The sequence below is a fragment of the Camelus ferus genome, chromosome 2 (assembly GCF_009834535.1).
Source record: "Camelus ferus isolate YT-003-E chromosome 2, BCGSAC_Cfer_1.0, whole genome shotgun sequence".
NCBI lineage: Eukaryota > Metazoa > Chordata > Mammalia > Artiodactyla > Camelidae > Camelus > Camelus ferus.
This window is the reverse complement of record NC_045697.1, coordinates 33,076,875-33,093,638: the sequence shown is the minus strand read 5'-3', so window position 1 is coordinate 33,093,638 and position 16,764 is coordinate 33,076,875. Positions and strand designations below refer to the sequence as shown.

Sequence of the window (16,764 nt, the reverse complement as noted above, 5' to 3'; positions counted from 1 at the left end):
ATTATTTTTATTTCTTATCAGTCTTTTAGAGTTTGCCTTGAGGGGACAAGTTGATCTTTTTTAATGCTGGGTTTGTTTTTTCCTCAAAACTCATTCATTGTTTTACTCAGATGTCATCTGGACTCCATCCTGGATCTACTCTGATTCCAATGAATAGCATTGCTCTGCCCCAAGGGGAGGATGATTATGGGTATCAGTGTCTGGAGGGCAAAGATTGTGCCAGTTTCTTCTGTTGCTTTGAAGACTGCAGAACAGGCTCATGGAGGGAAGGAAGGATACACATTCGCATTGCCAAAATTGATTCCTATTCTCGAATATTTTTCCCAACGGCTTTTGCCCTGTTTAATCTGGTTTACTGGGTTGGCTATCTTTACTTATAAATTCTACTCACTAGGCAACAATCATAAGTCTGACTAAAGCCATGTACTCTGCTGGCCTTCAATAACATGAAATTTAAATTCAAAATGCAGAGAAACCAGTGGTTAAAATATGAAGTTATTTTAACTATTGTAAGGCTTTCATAGGTAAATAAAGTAACAGCTTTCAGATTAATTTACTTAAATTTATGTAAGATGGATTAGTTGGAAAATCTAGTATATTAAAATAGTATTATATATTTGTACTTTAATTTTCTTTATTTTTGCATATATTAGGGTTTTGAATTTATAAGTTCTGTGATTCATATTTCAAAGATGAATTAATTTTAATACATATTTTATTATTTAAATATAATCTTTCATTTGTAATGGTAGCCTACTCTAATGTGTAATATTTATGTAATAATTTTTTGCCTAGAAAATATTGCTAATTTGATTTTTTTTCCCTTTTTATTCGTATGCTCTGTTTGGAATAGAGCTAGTTGAAAATATAAAGCCACAATTTCCTTTTATTGATTTCTAAGATGTCTTACTCCCAAGAAGAAATTAATTTATTTCTAAATTGTTTATTAATTAAAGAAGAAAAGGTCAGTTTTTACCTCATCTTTAATCCAGTTCATTTTCTGATAAAATATTAAATAGAACTCCAGTTACAGATTTGGTGATTCTCAAACTTGAATGGAGATCATCAAACTCGTTTATTTTAAATACAAGATAAAAAAATAAGAAAGGATGTTAACATTTAACCATTTTATTCTCTGCCTCATAGTATTTATGAAGAATGAAGAGATGAAAACTGAAATGTTTAGATCTACCAACACTGAAAGTAAATGCAGAAATAATTGTTTTTTTAAATCCTCTACAAAAGTGTTACATTCCTTAAATTGACAAAAAAACATTGAGGAACAGAGTTTGTATTTACTCATTGTGGCTAAAGAATTTGTATCTAGCAAACTGAGTTGAAATTCATGTTGAGGATATGGTCTTACATGCATACTAGTAACATTTTTTGAGACCAGAAATGTTCTGGAACACAGTTTTAGACCTGTGTTGTACATCACCTTTCCTAGCTCCTAAATTTGGACCTGTTCAGTGTTGCTACTTTTTCATAAATTGTAATGATATTCTCTTCTCTAGAAAATAAGAGCAGGCCCAAAAATCATGGTCATTACGATCGTCTCTTCTTTAGAAAATGGGAGCAGGCACAAAAATCATGTTAAAGGTGGAGTTCTGCTGGAGGCACCTCGAACAAACCCACGTGTGAGAGAGCTCTCGATTCTTAGTCCTACTGCCATTTAAAGCCTATTGGTTAATGTTTCCCAAATGTCTGTTTTGTTGTCAGGAAAGTTAAACTTAGGCTTTAATTATTCTATTCCTGTAACTAGTTTGGCTTATCAACTATTGGTAAGAACTCTCTAGTCAGTCACCATCACCTAATTATCTGAAAAGTTACCAGAATGATCTTGGAGATAGCCTTTAGAAATTATTTCCATTTGCCAAGAGCAACTATCAGGATGAAGCGTTTTATGATCAAGGCCTAGCTCATGGCATGTGGAGGAAGCTATCACCTGTGCACCTGTCACTCGTTTTTAGTACACTTCCCCACGTGGTCAGTGAATACCTGACTAGGCTCTGGCATGGTTATACTTACATTTTTAGAATACATAATGTTCTTTTAAATCTAAATACATTTTACTGTCTGTCCACCACCTGCATCTGAATTTTTTCACTTTGCTAAAAACCTCAGAAAAAAAGTAAGCATGATAAATGATAATGCCCAAATATCCACCGACACTGCTTTTTTTGAATGGAGAGCCAAATTAAACTTTGGCCATGTATATATTCACTTACAAATTGCTCATGCATTCATTTCTATAACACTGAGTATTGATGGATATTCTTAAAGTAAACATCAATCTCAATGAATATATGTATGTTCATGTATAACTGAAAAATTGTGCTCTACACTGGAATTTGACACAACGTTGTAAAATGACTATAACTCAATAAAAAAATGTTAAAAATAAACATCAATCTAAAGGTAAATGGTAAATGAAGTACCAGTGAAGAATAAATCATTTCACTAAAATATCATGGCTATTTACATGCTCTAATCTATAGCCTGCTCATTATCATGGGGGCAATTTTAATTCTGGGATTCTTTCAAGTCTATCTAAGCATGACCATATTTAAAAATACTTAAAAATGCTTAATATAAATAGCTTTGATTGTCTCACTAGTGTTCCATTAACTGGGCTTTAAATGTTGACAGTATTTATAAGTGGAAATAAAATTGATAAAAGTATGACAGATGCTTTTCTCTATACAACCATTGTATATACCATTAAAACAAGTGCTTTGTTTTCAAAGCCAGTGGTGTTCTGAGCAGTCCTATTTGAATATGCAGATCAAAAAGGGAAGTGTACAAATCTTATTATTTCTAAAAATGAGATTGTAAAAGTGAAAATATAGTTAGATTATTTTTACAAGAAATCAAGAAGGGCTTACTTTCAAGGGGAATGCAGTCTAATCTCTGTTTCTCTCTTTTTGCAAGTATTAGTTTTTTAATCCTGAGAAATATTTTTTTTTAAATCCTCTTTCTCTAGATGCATTGTACCTTAATTTTATTGGATCATGGGCACTTGTGTTTCCTGGCAGCTTTAAATGCTTTGAACGCAAATATAGACCAATAAGAGTGGATATGGATGAAGGGAAGGATAATCGGAGTAGAACAATTTGTAAAAGTGCTAATTCACATACAGTCATCCTCTAAATATGCGATCAGGTTCTAGAAGTATGGAGAAGGGAAGTTGTGACTGGCATGATTGTACTGTCTTGGATTTACAATTGCATGATAATATTTTATCTATTCTTGAATTGCATAGATAGACTCAGTTGAAATCAATTCCTAAAATGTCGAGTAGTTTCTGAGAAAAAAATAAATAAAAGAACTTAGGTTAACTGAGAATTCGGTAAGAATAGGGCAAATTTCAAGAGTAAATCTAACTAAATATAAAAGTGTTAGTGTAAGGAGAAATTAGGCAATTCATTGGATGCATTATATTTTAAAGATAAAGTTTTCATTAAAGAGTTTTCAAAACTGATTAGCTGAAGGTTAAAGTACAATCAATGTGGATAAATATATAGACAATCCCCAGGAGCCTCCCCATTGGCGTGTCTCATATTCTGATATCAGTATTTAATCACAAAATATACCATATTTCAGCATAAGAAGAAGAAGACCCAAAATGAGGGCTGCATTCTTGCCAATGATTCAGTATCAACAAGAATGGTTGATGGTACTCTCACATCAAGGACCTGTGATTGTAAGATGTGAAATTATATTTCAAGTCAAGTTGTGAAGAAATGTAATCTAGTACTTTGATTATTCAGGAGATTCAGATAGGATGATTTGAGTAAAATTTAAACTAATAACCAATAATTGAATAAACACATAATAAGTGAATAAGCACATGTGTAAAATTATCAGAGTTTTATATGCATGCCTATTCTCATTGCTGCACAATTTCCTGTCGCAAGATACAAAATTCACAATTATTTCGGTCTTAGCACTGAAGTTCAGACATAGATATTTAATGATTAAGAATTTGTCTCACCACAAATATTTTGAAAATAATTTCCGACCAAGCTATTTTTCTTTATATTACCAAATGTATTTAACTCCTCGGTGTCACACCAAATGAAGTCCAGGCATACTTGGTATTACGTTTCTCTTGGTCATCATTGTTTTTTTACTGCTAGGAAGTCCTTGACAGGCCACTGCAAAGTCACAGAAACCATCACCAAGTCTCTATCAAAACATTCCAAATGGAGTTTCCAGACACTGTTAACCACATTGCTCTAGTAAATGTAAGGTCATTGTGCTTGCATTTTGGAAATGACATAACCTAATCCAAATATTTATGCAGCACTTTCTATGTATAAAGAACTGATTTAGATACAATCGGGAATATAAAAATGAACTCTCCAGGAGAGTATAATGTAATCAGAAGATTAGTGATACAATTTAAGGGAGGGAGGATAACCCTGGGAAAGCTTCTTGGAGAATGTGTGTTTAGAGATGGGAGCTTGAGAATTCAGTATGTCAATAGGTGAGATTAACAGAGACTACATTTTCCAGTTAAGTAAACAGCTTGAATAAAGCAGCATGAGCACAAATAAAAGTTCCATTTTAATTGAAGGTTAAGATTCATCTAAAGACAAGCAAAGATGAGGCTAGAAAGACTTGTCGAACCCTATGGCAGAGAGGCAAGAATAGGAACTTCAGGAGGCTGGGTGATACAGACTTGTGAAGAGTTCACTAAGGTACCTGAGTAAAGATGAACCATCATTAAAACAGCAGACGTTTCACCTTATTGGTGTTTTATGTTAGAGTAAGATAAGCCAGTTAGGAAGCTACCATAGTACAGGAGGTGAGAGAGAATGAAGGTCAGGATTCTGGTGATTGAAGTTCAGTGGAGAAGGGGGAAGACAGATCCTGAACTAGAAAGGAAAAGTGGCAGCATGAAGCTGAGTAATGTGCTGTGTGTGACAAGAGAAGGGGTCCTGTATTGAATAGTAGGTATTTGTGTGTAAATAGACACTATAACACCACAAGGAAATTCTGAATATATTATAGTCTTGTTTGCTGTTACTTTTAACATTTTAACCAGATTTTATTTTTCCTACTGATCTATGTGTTTCCCACATTAGGGATGACGAAAAAGAGTAATCTCCTGAAGCAGAACCATAAGGCAGGTCTGTCCAGATTGTTATTATTTTTGTAAAAATCTGTTCCCCACTAAAAGGGCTTTCTCTTCAAATAATTTTCTTTTTTCTTTCAAACTAAGAAAAAAAATGTATTTGAACAAAGAGAGAAAAGGGGGAGAACTGTGAATAGAATTAGGCTGCTATGTGACCAGACAAATCCAGGAAGTTGATGTCTGATTCTCAAACAATTTCTGAAATATGTGTCTCAGAACAGACTAATTTTATTATTGGACAGTGAAATGTACTTGGAATCTTTGAGCCTCTGAATGGTTGAGTCTGTGATAACTGTGATTCAGTTAAGCCAAAAAGGGCTAAACAAAGGACTTTTAAGATATGGTTGACCTAAATGGAAGTTGTTTGGATCTTGATAAACCACTGTAATAAGTTATTTGTGTCCATTAAGTGTATGTAGTCACTTCATATAGTAAAGTCTTATGGCTTGTGATTGTAATGGCTTCTGTCATTTGCTTCTGCCTCACCATTTCGGGGAGTATTTTGTGAGTGTGGCAAAGGTATTTTAATTTATCAGTCTTCTGTACATTAATGATTCTAAGTGCAAAATAAATGCAGTAACTTGTTATGAAATAAAGAGTTACATTTTCTTAAAATGTGTCTTTTTTTTAGTTTTCATACAGATATGTCCCTTTATTGTTTGAGTATGTAATCACGATTTTAGCATTGAAGTTAATTTCTGATCAGTGTTATCTCACATTTTTTTTCATTTAAGAAAATAAATTTAAGAGTTTCTCTTTGGTAGAGAGTCCTGAAAATGAGTTAAATTATAAAAGGATAGGCAAAGATAATTAATGTTTATGCATGATTTTCACTGCAAAGACTATGAATTTCTGGATTGTTCTAATAACCTGTGATTTCATCCTAGTTGGAACTGCCAGATAGTATTCCACAGGTGAATCCATGAGCACAGAATATATCAGCTAGGATTAATACCTGGGTCTTTCCAAACACCCTGTGTTATGAAAATGTATTATTTCATTTGAGGAAACAGTGAAGGAAAAAAATGCCAGAAAATCAGGAAAGAGGTTATCTTCTGCCTCACCCTCCTACTTTTCCCTTCTCTGCCACTAAAATACAGTACTTTGAAAAAAAATTATGGTTCTTCCTTCAGGCCCAGTGCTACTTTTATAAATAACTGAAGAAGATGAAGGGGGATTTATTGTTTCTTGAGCACCTGTCATGTGTCTGGAACTTTAAATGTGTCATATATTAATAACATATTCTTCAAAGTAAAGAGCTCTAACTAACAGATGGAAAAACTGAGGTCCAGTCTATTAAATACGTTCTCCAAGTTCACATACCTGAAATTAAAGATAGGTACCTCTAGCTGTACAGACACTTCTCTTTCAATTACACAGAACTACTCTGATGACAATGTGATTGTTCATATTCCAACACAAGAACAAATTTTCTTCTCATAAGAGATGATTAGACCCAAAAAGCAACCTACTCATCTCTGTTTAAAGCACAGAAACCCTACATTATCCTGTCAGAACATAATCTTTGTTATCTCCTTACTTGTTATTTACAATGTGGACTTAATTTCAGCTGAAACATTTTAAACAAGTACTACAAGTGTTCTGAAAAATTACTCCTGATAAACAATCAAATATAACACAGATTACCAGGCATGCCTCAGAAATATCGCAGGTTCAATTCTAGAGCACCAGAATACAGTGAATATCACAATACAGCAAATCACACAAGATTTTTGGTTTCCCAGTACATGTAAAAGTTATGTTTACAGATGGCTGTAGTCTGTTAAGTACACAATAGTGTTATTTCTTTTAGAAGTACGCACCTTAATTAAAAACCTACATTATGACTGAAAAAATGCTAACCATCTGGGCCTGCAGCAAGTCATAATCTTTTGGCTCGTGGAGAGTCATGCCTCCACATTGATGGTGCTGACTGATCAGGGTAGGTGACTGCTGAAGGCTTGTGTGGCTGTGGCATTTCTTAAAGTAAGACAACCACAAAGTTTGCCACTTCAATTGACTCTTCTTTACAAGAACAATTTCTCCCTTGCACGGAATGCTGTTTGGTAGCATTTTACCCACAATAGAACTTCTTTCAAACTTGAAGCTAATCCTCTCAAACCCTGCCTCTGCTTTATAAACTAAGCTCATAGAATATTCTTAATCCTTTGTTGTCATTTCAACAACAAAGTTTGCTGTCTTACATGCGCATGGTTTGTGGTGCCCGAAAATAATTACAATAGTAACATCAAAGATCACGAATCCCAGATCACCATAACAAATGTAAGAATAATGAAAAGGTTTGAAATATTATGAAAATGACCAACATGTGATACAGAAACAAGAAGTGAGCAAGTGCTGTTGGAAAAATGGTGACAATAAACTTATTTGACATAAGTTGCCCCAAACCGTCAATTTGTAAAAAACACAGTATCTGCCAAGCACAGTAAAGCGAAGCACAGTAAAATGAGCTATGCCTGTGCTGACTTTTTAGAAAAAGGGGTGGCACACCGTGGCCACAGCAATGATTACTGGCACATAGTCAAACCGCTTTGTTTACATACTGAATATGATTGCCTTTGTACTATACTGGCAGGGAAGAGTAGGTGAAACGGAAATCAAACAGCCCATAAAGCCACATTACGTACTTATCTGGCACTTTACAAAAAAGGTTCGCCAACTCCTGTTCTGGAATAACTTTATTGCGCCATTTACAAAAGACAGTACTTTTTTTTAAAATACATTTTCTTAATTTTTAAAAAATAATGCTCTGCACTGTACTTTATCATCTCAAATCCTCTCAAGAGACATTAATCAAAGATATGTTCTCTTTTTTGAATCTGTAAAAATCTTATTGTAAATCTGTTTTATTGATGAAAATACATGCTTCATAATTATGTCAATGTTGTCTGAAGTAGATAAAGTAGATTAATCTAGAGAAAAGATTGACACAAGATGCTTTTAAGTAAAAGAAAAGTGATAAATGCAAATGTTAAAGTAATGTTAATATTTTCCGTCTTGAGACAGCATAAGGTGTGTTTCCTCATTAAAGTTGTTGTGTCAATATAAAAATCTTGCTTTTAACATTTTTCACAGTATTAAAATCCAAGCAGCTTTTTCTGAATAATTTCATTGGAATAAATATTTAATTCACTTTGCACATTACTCACGTGCTTTTCTCTGGATTTCAGGATGTGCATTTCAATTATTAAAATTTACATTTCAAATAGTCACAGAAATTTGTTAAAAATTTTATAATCTGAATAAAAGAGGAAAGCTTTTTTATGATAGTACTACAATAGGTAACCATAGTAATGACGCACTCAACATTTACCATAAATAAGATCTCTGAATATTGATTCAAGTATGCTACTAAAAACTGTTTATATTCATACTAAGATTCAGATTTTTAATTTTTTTAGCCTTTAACCTTTAAATTGTTGAGCTAAAATTTCAATTCATTATGACTTGTCTTTTTAAAAGTTTACTCCCATAAAATTTTTGAAACGGTGAAAAACTTAGCTTTGCATTAATCTTAATAATTAATATTAGCATATTGTTTTCCTACGCAAAATTTTAAATTAATGATCGAAGGTGACCAGCAGCAAAGCCTATGCCACATGAGAGGCCAATACTAAGCATTCTATTTGGCAAAGGAGAAACTGTGGGCCAGAGTTCGGATGGCCCAGGCACATGACACACATCAAGCTCAAGTCTTTTGTTTGTAAATTCTGTATTTACAATGAGTTTAAGGCATGTTATAAAAGAATTGAACCATTTGTACTGCATGCATAATCCCTCCTACATTCCCTTACTTTGTCTTCTCAAGGGTGAGGAAGGAAGACAATAAAATGTGTCTTAACTCAGTACTTTCTATGTGTTTTTCAGTCATGCTTCCACAAGGAGAATAACAGGATAGTTTAATTGTGTGATTTGGGTAGGGTTTAATAAAAGGACACTTTATAAAAGCATGGGAAAAGCTAGAAAAGCCTCCAAGCATCTTCCAGAATCCTGAAAGAAATTCCAGAAGCAGGAGCTGGGTCCAAAGGACCAGAGGGGAGGCAGTAGTTGCAGGGAGCAAAAAAGAAATAGCTGTGGGCAGAAGGGCCTATGACAGGCACTGTGACCTTCAGCTGAAGGACACTGGCAACTTGTGGCAATCCTTTTGGAGGGAACCTGTGGAATAAATACCTTGGTGACATAATTTCCCTTTTTCCCTCCGATCTTCTGCTAGTCTCCTCATTGGCAAACCTAACTAGAAGCCATAGAACAAGAGAGCATTTGATCCAATCCATACAGGTTGGTTTTCTAGAATATGGAGCAGAGGGTATAGGCTGGAGGCGTTTGGAAAGGAAAGTGAAAAACACCCATAACAATGTTTGAGGACACATTGAGGGATTCGGAACTGATTATAGTTAATAAACTTCATGGTCAAATAATTACTTTCTCTCTACCTGGAAAACAAGAGCTAGAGGCAGCCCCGGGCAACTCTGAGCTCTGTGCCTCTCCCTGCACAGTCACTAGCCATGACTGGACCAGGATGCCTCGGCAAACTTGACCTGTGAATCAAATAAGCTTCTCTGTCTCTCCAGCTCCATTTTCTCTGATACAGGCAGGTATTATTTTTGCACATTGGTGCAGTAAATCTAGGTGTGTTTGTTCTAAGAGCAAAGGGCTAATTTACTAGATTTTTTTCAAATTGACACTTGTTGCCAAAATTCCGGTTAGTATAAGTGTTTTTTTTTCTTTGACTCTATTGTACATTTCTTTTTCTTGACAATTTGAATGGAAGAATTGAAGCAGGACCAAGAAAGACAAGATCCAGGTCCTTCTAGCTCTTCCTTTCTAGGTAAGGTTACAACAATGAATATGATATAGTTTCTGACTTCAATAATTACTGTAAACTGGAGTGAAATAGTACATACTGAGTTTTACAATGTGCCCAGAACTATACACAAAAATTCAATCATGCATGAGGGTGAAACTTGAAAATGTAGATGGTACTGACTGGTCTGCAATTAAATATCTGTGATACACAAGCATAGCATATTTCAATTCTGATTTAACCACCTTGGGCAAATAACTGTAATACAGGAAACTGCAGGTGACACACTGAACTAAGTATAGTGAGAATAAAGCCATGTTCTTCTATAAGGAATTGTGAGGGAATGGCTTCTGACAATACGTAAGAGTGGGTAATGAAATATAATGTGACAATAAGAAAGAGTAATTTTAGCTAGTACACAATGTATACTTGACATTATCCTGAGTTTATTCATAATAACAACATCCTTAAATAGTTACTATTTTAATCTGCAATTTATGTGAAAGGAACCTGAGGCACAGAGTGGTTGAGATACTTGTCCAAGGACACAGAGAAAGTGAATAGTACCCCTGGGATTAAACCCTGACATGCCAGCCTGACAGCCTGTTCTCTACATCACTCTACAAGCTGCCTCTCTATGCATCCAGGCCCCACATACTCAGCCTAAGTCCTAAAGTATTACTATAAATATATATATGTAAGATATTATATATATTTATAATCACTGGCATTGGAGAATAAGTCAGCCAAAGATACATGTCCAGGATGGGATTCAAAACAGATTTCATTAAGGGGCTGACAGATCGGAGAGACAAGATTATATTAACCTATATAACTGGAAAGTCAAAGGCCAAAAGTTAATTATCCTAACATGAGACTGCAGAGATGCAGGAAGAAATAAAAAATGGCAACCTCCAAATGGAATCTACATATTTCATGTTTTAAATTCTTAATTAATTAATTAAAATTACTTCTATAATGATCCAGCAATCATATATATATGCCCACATAATTACTTTCTGGAGATATATATATATATGTCTCCAGAAGAATTGAAATCAGGATCTCAAAGGGATATTTGCACACCCATGTTCTTTGCAGCATTATTCACAATGGCCAAAAAGTGGAGGCAACCAATGGCTATAAACAGATAAAGAAAATTTAGTATATATATATACAATAGAGTATTATTCAGCTTTTAAAAAGAAGAAAATTTTGTCACATGCTACAACATGGATAAAACTTGAGGACAACATACTAAGAGAAATAAACCAACCACAGAAAGAAAAATAAAGATTTCTTCTGCTATCCAAAAGTAAAGCATTCCTGCAAAAAACTTTCCTAAGATAAAAGAGTGTAAAGCAAAGAAGCAATTACCTTAAGACACATCTTGCTAACAGAGACATAAAATAAATGGAGACAAAGTACAGATGCTCACAAAGTTGAAAGTTATGGTGGCTTAATGCTGAGATGAGGAGTGTGGTTCCTGGAAGAGGGTCTTGGTGGTGCTATTCTGGCTATTCACTGTGAGCCCTGCCTCTATAAAAGCTTGCTGCAAAACTGATGCTGAACACTATTTTCATTTTTTGCCTTATTTTTGTAAAGCAAAAATTCCCTTAGGATTTATTCTGGTTAGCAAAATCAGGTACCCACGTAGGTCTTCCCAGAAAAGTGCAGTGGCATTAAGTGGACTTTTGAAAAGCAAGGGATACCTGCACTGTAGATTCCCCTTTATGAAGTATCTAAAACAGTGAAATTCATAGAAACAGAAGTAGTATGGTAATTGCCAAGGGCTTGGGGAAGGGGGCATGGGAAGTTGTACAATGGATATAGAGTTTCAGTTTTGCAAGACGAAAAAAATCTGCAGAGCTGTTGCATGATACTGTAAATATAGTTAACCCAACTGTACAGGTTAGGATGATAAAATTTTCATGTTTCTTTTTTACCATAATTAAGCATATGTCTACATATCTATCTATAGAACATAGATATACAGAAGAAAAATTACTTCTACAATCTTCTTTGCAGACTGGATATAAATGTGTAGTATCAGCAACAGTCATTATATTTAGGAAAATCACAAAACTTCTGTAGCAAAAATAGAAACAGCATTGAAATTACGCAGAATTAGAATCAAATCCCAGCACTTCCTTACTTCTGGGTGGTTATGGACAAACTAACTTTATAGGCCTTGTTATTTTTTTTTTAATCTAAATAGTAGGGCTAACATATACTACAAAGGATTTAATAAAGATAATATTTACGGAAATGTTTGGCACCTTGCAGATGCTCCAAAATTGTTAATATCTGCCCCTGATGTTTATGAGAGGGGAAAGACTTATGAAAGGGAGATTTCTTGAAATAATTAGTTTTTGATCCAGGACTGTAATAGGAAGCAGCTTTATATAGCTGTTGAAAATGTGACTGAATTCAGACACCCAGTTTGCAGCCCAGCTCCACTAGTTACAGACCACAGGGCACCAGGAAAATTACTTAACCCTTTCAAGCCACACTCATCCCAACTGTAAACCATGGATGACAATAAATGTACTGACTCTACAGAATGTGCAGCAGACACTGTGAAGTGAGTACCGAAAAATAAGTACAATATTGGAATATTTGGGTGTTCTCTCCAGTGAGCTTTTCTTTTTCTTCTTAAGAAATATACTAGGCTGCTGTCTGCACTCAGTCCTTAGATTTTTCAGCTTTTGGCCTTCCCCTTCTTCCTCTTGGAATTCAGACAGAAGACTAGGACATGCAGAAGTTGATGTACAGAAAAAAAGAGTGATTGTTATACCTTTGCTGGACTGCTTATTCCAAGATTTCTTGTTATGAATTTAAAAAAATAAAACAACCCTCTATTCTTTAGGACACTGTACAGGCTTATTGCAAGCATTAAAGGAAGCAAAAGTAAGAAAACAGTTAGCACAGTGACTTTCCTGTAGCAAATTACTGACAGACATGTATGCCCAGCTGCATGTGGACCTCACAATCCTCCTATTTCATTTTCTATGATGCTGAGCATATGCTGGAAGACTGCATTGGTATCAATCTGCGTGTAAGCCATGATCGGATGTTTTTATCACTTTCTTAACCTTTGACAATAAATACATAATAATGAAGGGCCAACTGTATTACAGTTTTCCTCAGTTTTTACAAAGCTACTTTCCATTATATTCTAATTGATGGATTGAACGTGAGGAAAGTAGACATTCAAGAATGAGACTGTATTATAAAAATTCCAAAGTGTTTGTAAAAAATCATTTCTGGGATAAATTTCACTGCTGCAGTAAAAAAAATTGAATCTGCATCTGGTTTTGGATTATTTTGATGAGCTTAAAATATCTTGGGGGGAGTACAGTGTGTATACCATATGCTCAAGTTTTAGTTCATTGATTAGTTTATTGAGCTGTGCTGACTTCCTAGTGTAAAGCTGATTCACTGTGTGATTCATCATAGAGAAAGCTAATAAGCTGAAATGCTTTTTCTACTCTTATGGAAAATGTATGTTTCCTAATGGTCTTTAAATGGTGTAGTTTTCAACCATGACCTGCTTTCCTTAAACTATCAAGATGAAAATTAAAATAAAATTTAAGCTAAACTAAAATGATACATTCAATGAAGTAAAGATGTGACTGGCTCTTTGAAAGCATATGAATCAAATCTTATTTCCAGAGTTCCATTATTTCCTGAACCAGTTGCATAACAGATTGCATTTTCCAGAAGTGGTTGCAACAACATTTCCCAACATACATTTTTTTTTTAACAATATGATTTTTTACCTTCCACCAATTAAAAGGTAGGACTTAATTCAGTTACTTATTTCCTAGAAAGTCCTGCAGTTTCTGGCCTTACCAACTTCTACAAGTTTGTCCAGTGCCATTTCAAAGACCCTGAAGTGTTCACAGCTCAGAACCTTGGAATAACTTATTATTTCTGCTTAGACTATTCTTTCCCTTTTAAATTGCTTTGTTGGCTCCTGCTTATATTGTAGCTCTAAGCTTAATTTTAATGAAAAAAGAGGCATTCTCTGTTCTCTATATCTAATTGATCTGAGTCTTATTTATTCACTCTGTAGCACTTACTACAAGCAGGAACTTTAAAAAGTATATACACACATGTTTATTCATTGATTGATTGTCCTCTACTTTGTAAACCTTAGATAGTCAGGGGCCAAAACAGTTACCACATAAAAGGAAGCTAATAACCATTGTTTGAAAAAAATCTTTGAAATAATAATTCAAAAAAGAAAAAGAGTCATAATTATACCTTGATTACAATACAATGAATGTACAAAATTTATTTTTAAAGAAGTATGGGATGCAGTATATATTTAATCCAGTAAATGAGCAGTATTTAATGCTATCAGTATCAATAAAAAAATAGATTGAAAAGTCAACAAAACAATACAACAAATGCAGGAAAACCAGAAAAGAAACATAGTAAAGAAAAAAATTATAAATTGATAAACGTAACATGAATTGATAAACACAGGCAAACAATTAAAAAGTAAAAAAAGAAAACTCACTTGTGAAACAAGAGAGAAGAAAAAAGATAACTCACGTAACCAAAGTTGAAAGTGTAAAGAAGATAAACCATCAACTAGAGAAAGAATTGAGACATTTTAGAATTCTCTGTGCAATTACACAATAGTAACAAGACAACACAAAGCAGGCAGGATTAACATGAAAGTACTAGGTATTACAACACGTGACTCAAGGGGAAATGGCACTGGAGTCAGAGACAGTTAACAAGAAATTATTTTATATTTCAAGGAACACACTAGAAATAAGGTTTAAAAACCTCTCAATTTGAATTTTCCAGAAAATATATTTTAAAATCTGAAAAGAAAAAAAAAGAAAACTATAGACTTGTTGCATAATTATAAGTAATACATTTTATATAAAATTCTAGCACATATAATTCAATAATCGTAGTGCCACGGTTCTATGACTGACTGTGAATATTCTTGGGCCATATGGCCAAGACCTTCTAAAATGATAACCCAAGAGAGTTGTGATCAGCAATACCTCAATATCTATACATCTTACAGAGGAGCACGTAATTACATAAAGTAAATGTTAACAAAGATCACAAAGATGTTGCTTCACAGAGGATTTTCCCAAAGCTAAATTTCCATTGCCACAGGCTATCTGTTATGACTTTCATATGACAATTTACAACAATATTGTTAGCTCAATATTTATAGTAATAAATGTGCACATATACAAATATGCTTTTAATATTTCAAGGAAAATAACAGTTGGAGAAAAGAATTTATACATTATTTCTTTTAGGCAATTTTTACCATTATTGAAGAAATTTCAAACCAAGTTAAGTACTGAAGGAATATGTATGTACTAAGGGGTTATCAAAAATAGTATTTTTGAACTTATATAAATTAATTACAAAGTTGAATAGTCTAAGCTTATATAATCTTCCTTCTTTAATTTTTCTCTACCACGAGAAAATTTCACTGAGCACATTTTATTCAGAGGCATCTTGAAAGCATAATAAATGATTTCATGGATGCCTTGATTCCACTATTTGAAAAATTCCTGGCTAGGGAAGGGAATGAAGGTAGAAAATGGAGCCCTGTCAGGAAAGAAAATCCATCGTCAACATGTGCTTAAATAGTGGCAATGCTTGAGACATTATTTCATTCAATTCCTGCAGTCTCCTGTGAGGTAGTTATTTTTAATGAGATACTGAAAGTTTTGGTACTAGAGTTATCTGTTCAGGTCATGTTGTTGGTAAATGGCAGAGTTAAGACTTGAACTTAGATTAGCCTGACTAAATATGGTGTGCGTGTGTGTGTATGTGTGTGTGTAGTGTGTATTGTTTTCCTTCTTTCATGGTTTGATATAGAGAAGAATAAAATATATTTTTTTGTCATTTGAATTTATTTTTTCTCTAAAGAAACCCTTAACTTTCGAACTCAATATACTTTTCACTTCTCTTCCCATTAACGTGAATGTGATTTTTACAAGTGTTTTTAACAGAACACTCTTCTCACAAGATGCTTTAAGGCTGAATAAAGATTTGGTAGTCATTAAGTTTGGAAAATACTGTATTTTCTATCTCCTTTCATGAGACAGATGATGCACAATTTTGAAGCTCCTGAGAAGTCCAGCAATGAAGAAGCCTGTCTAAGCAGTTTCCTTAAACTATTTGATCACAAAATCCTTTTACTATTTTGAAAAGGGGAAATCTAATCAAACTGGAATTACATAGAATGCATTTTAAGAAATGTTCTTCTAGAGTATATCTACAGAAGTATGTTCTTGAATTTATCAATGTGGCCCTTAGGAAGGGGCAAAGCTAGATGGAACATATTTTCACATGTCCAAACTGTACACAAAGTTTCTTTGCTGCCTTGAAAAAGAAGAAATCCAAGGATAAATTTTTCTGGCAAGATCCAAAGGAAACTTCAGCCAAAGTTGGCTGATGGGGCTCTTTGCTGCCCCCAGTTTACAGCTTGTAGGTGATGATTCAATATGTGTTAGTTAGGCAGTAATAGCCAGTGGATTAATAATCACCTATACAAGCCCTGTTTTAACACCAAATCTGGGAGACAAATAAATTGCTGCCTCTGAAGTCCTGAAAAATGTGCTTTTCCTTATGTAACAGCAATGATTTCAGTGTAAGAAGACTTGAAATTACAATATGACAAACATTACTATATGTCTAAGAGCTGTGTTCACTGTACGTCTACCTCTTGTTGAGAAGTTTAGTTCAACCTTGGATGAACAGAGTACTTGGAAATGCAGACTTTAAAGTTGGCACATGTAATACAATT

At 34.0% G+C, this 16,764-nt stretch overlaps 1 protein-coding gene across 1 annotated transcript in view; it reads left to right on the top strand.

The window, feature by feature from the left end:
- The window catches only part of GABRG1 (gamma-aminobutyric acid type A receptor subunit gamma1), a 65,249-nt gene extending 59,494 nt beyond the window's left edge, over positions 1-5,755 (top strand). The window contains exon 9 of the mRNA XM_006183377.2: positions 111-5,755. Within this exon, the coding sequence (XP_006183439.1) occupies positions 111-380 (270 nt within the window). The 3' untranslated portion in view covers positions 381-5,755. The remainder of the gene's footprint in view (positions 1-110) is intronic.
- The last annotated feature ends 11,009 nt before the right edge of the window (positions 5,756-16,764 follow it).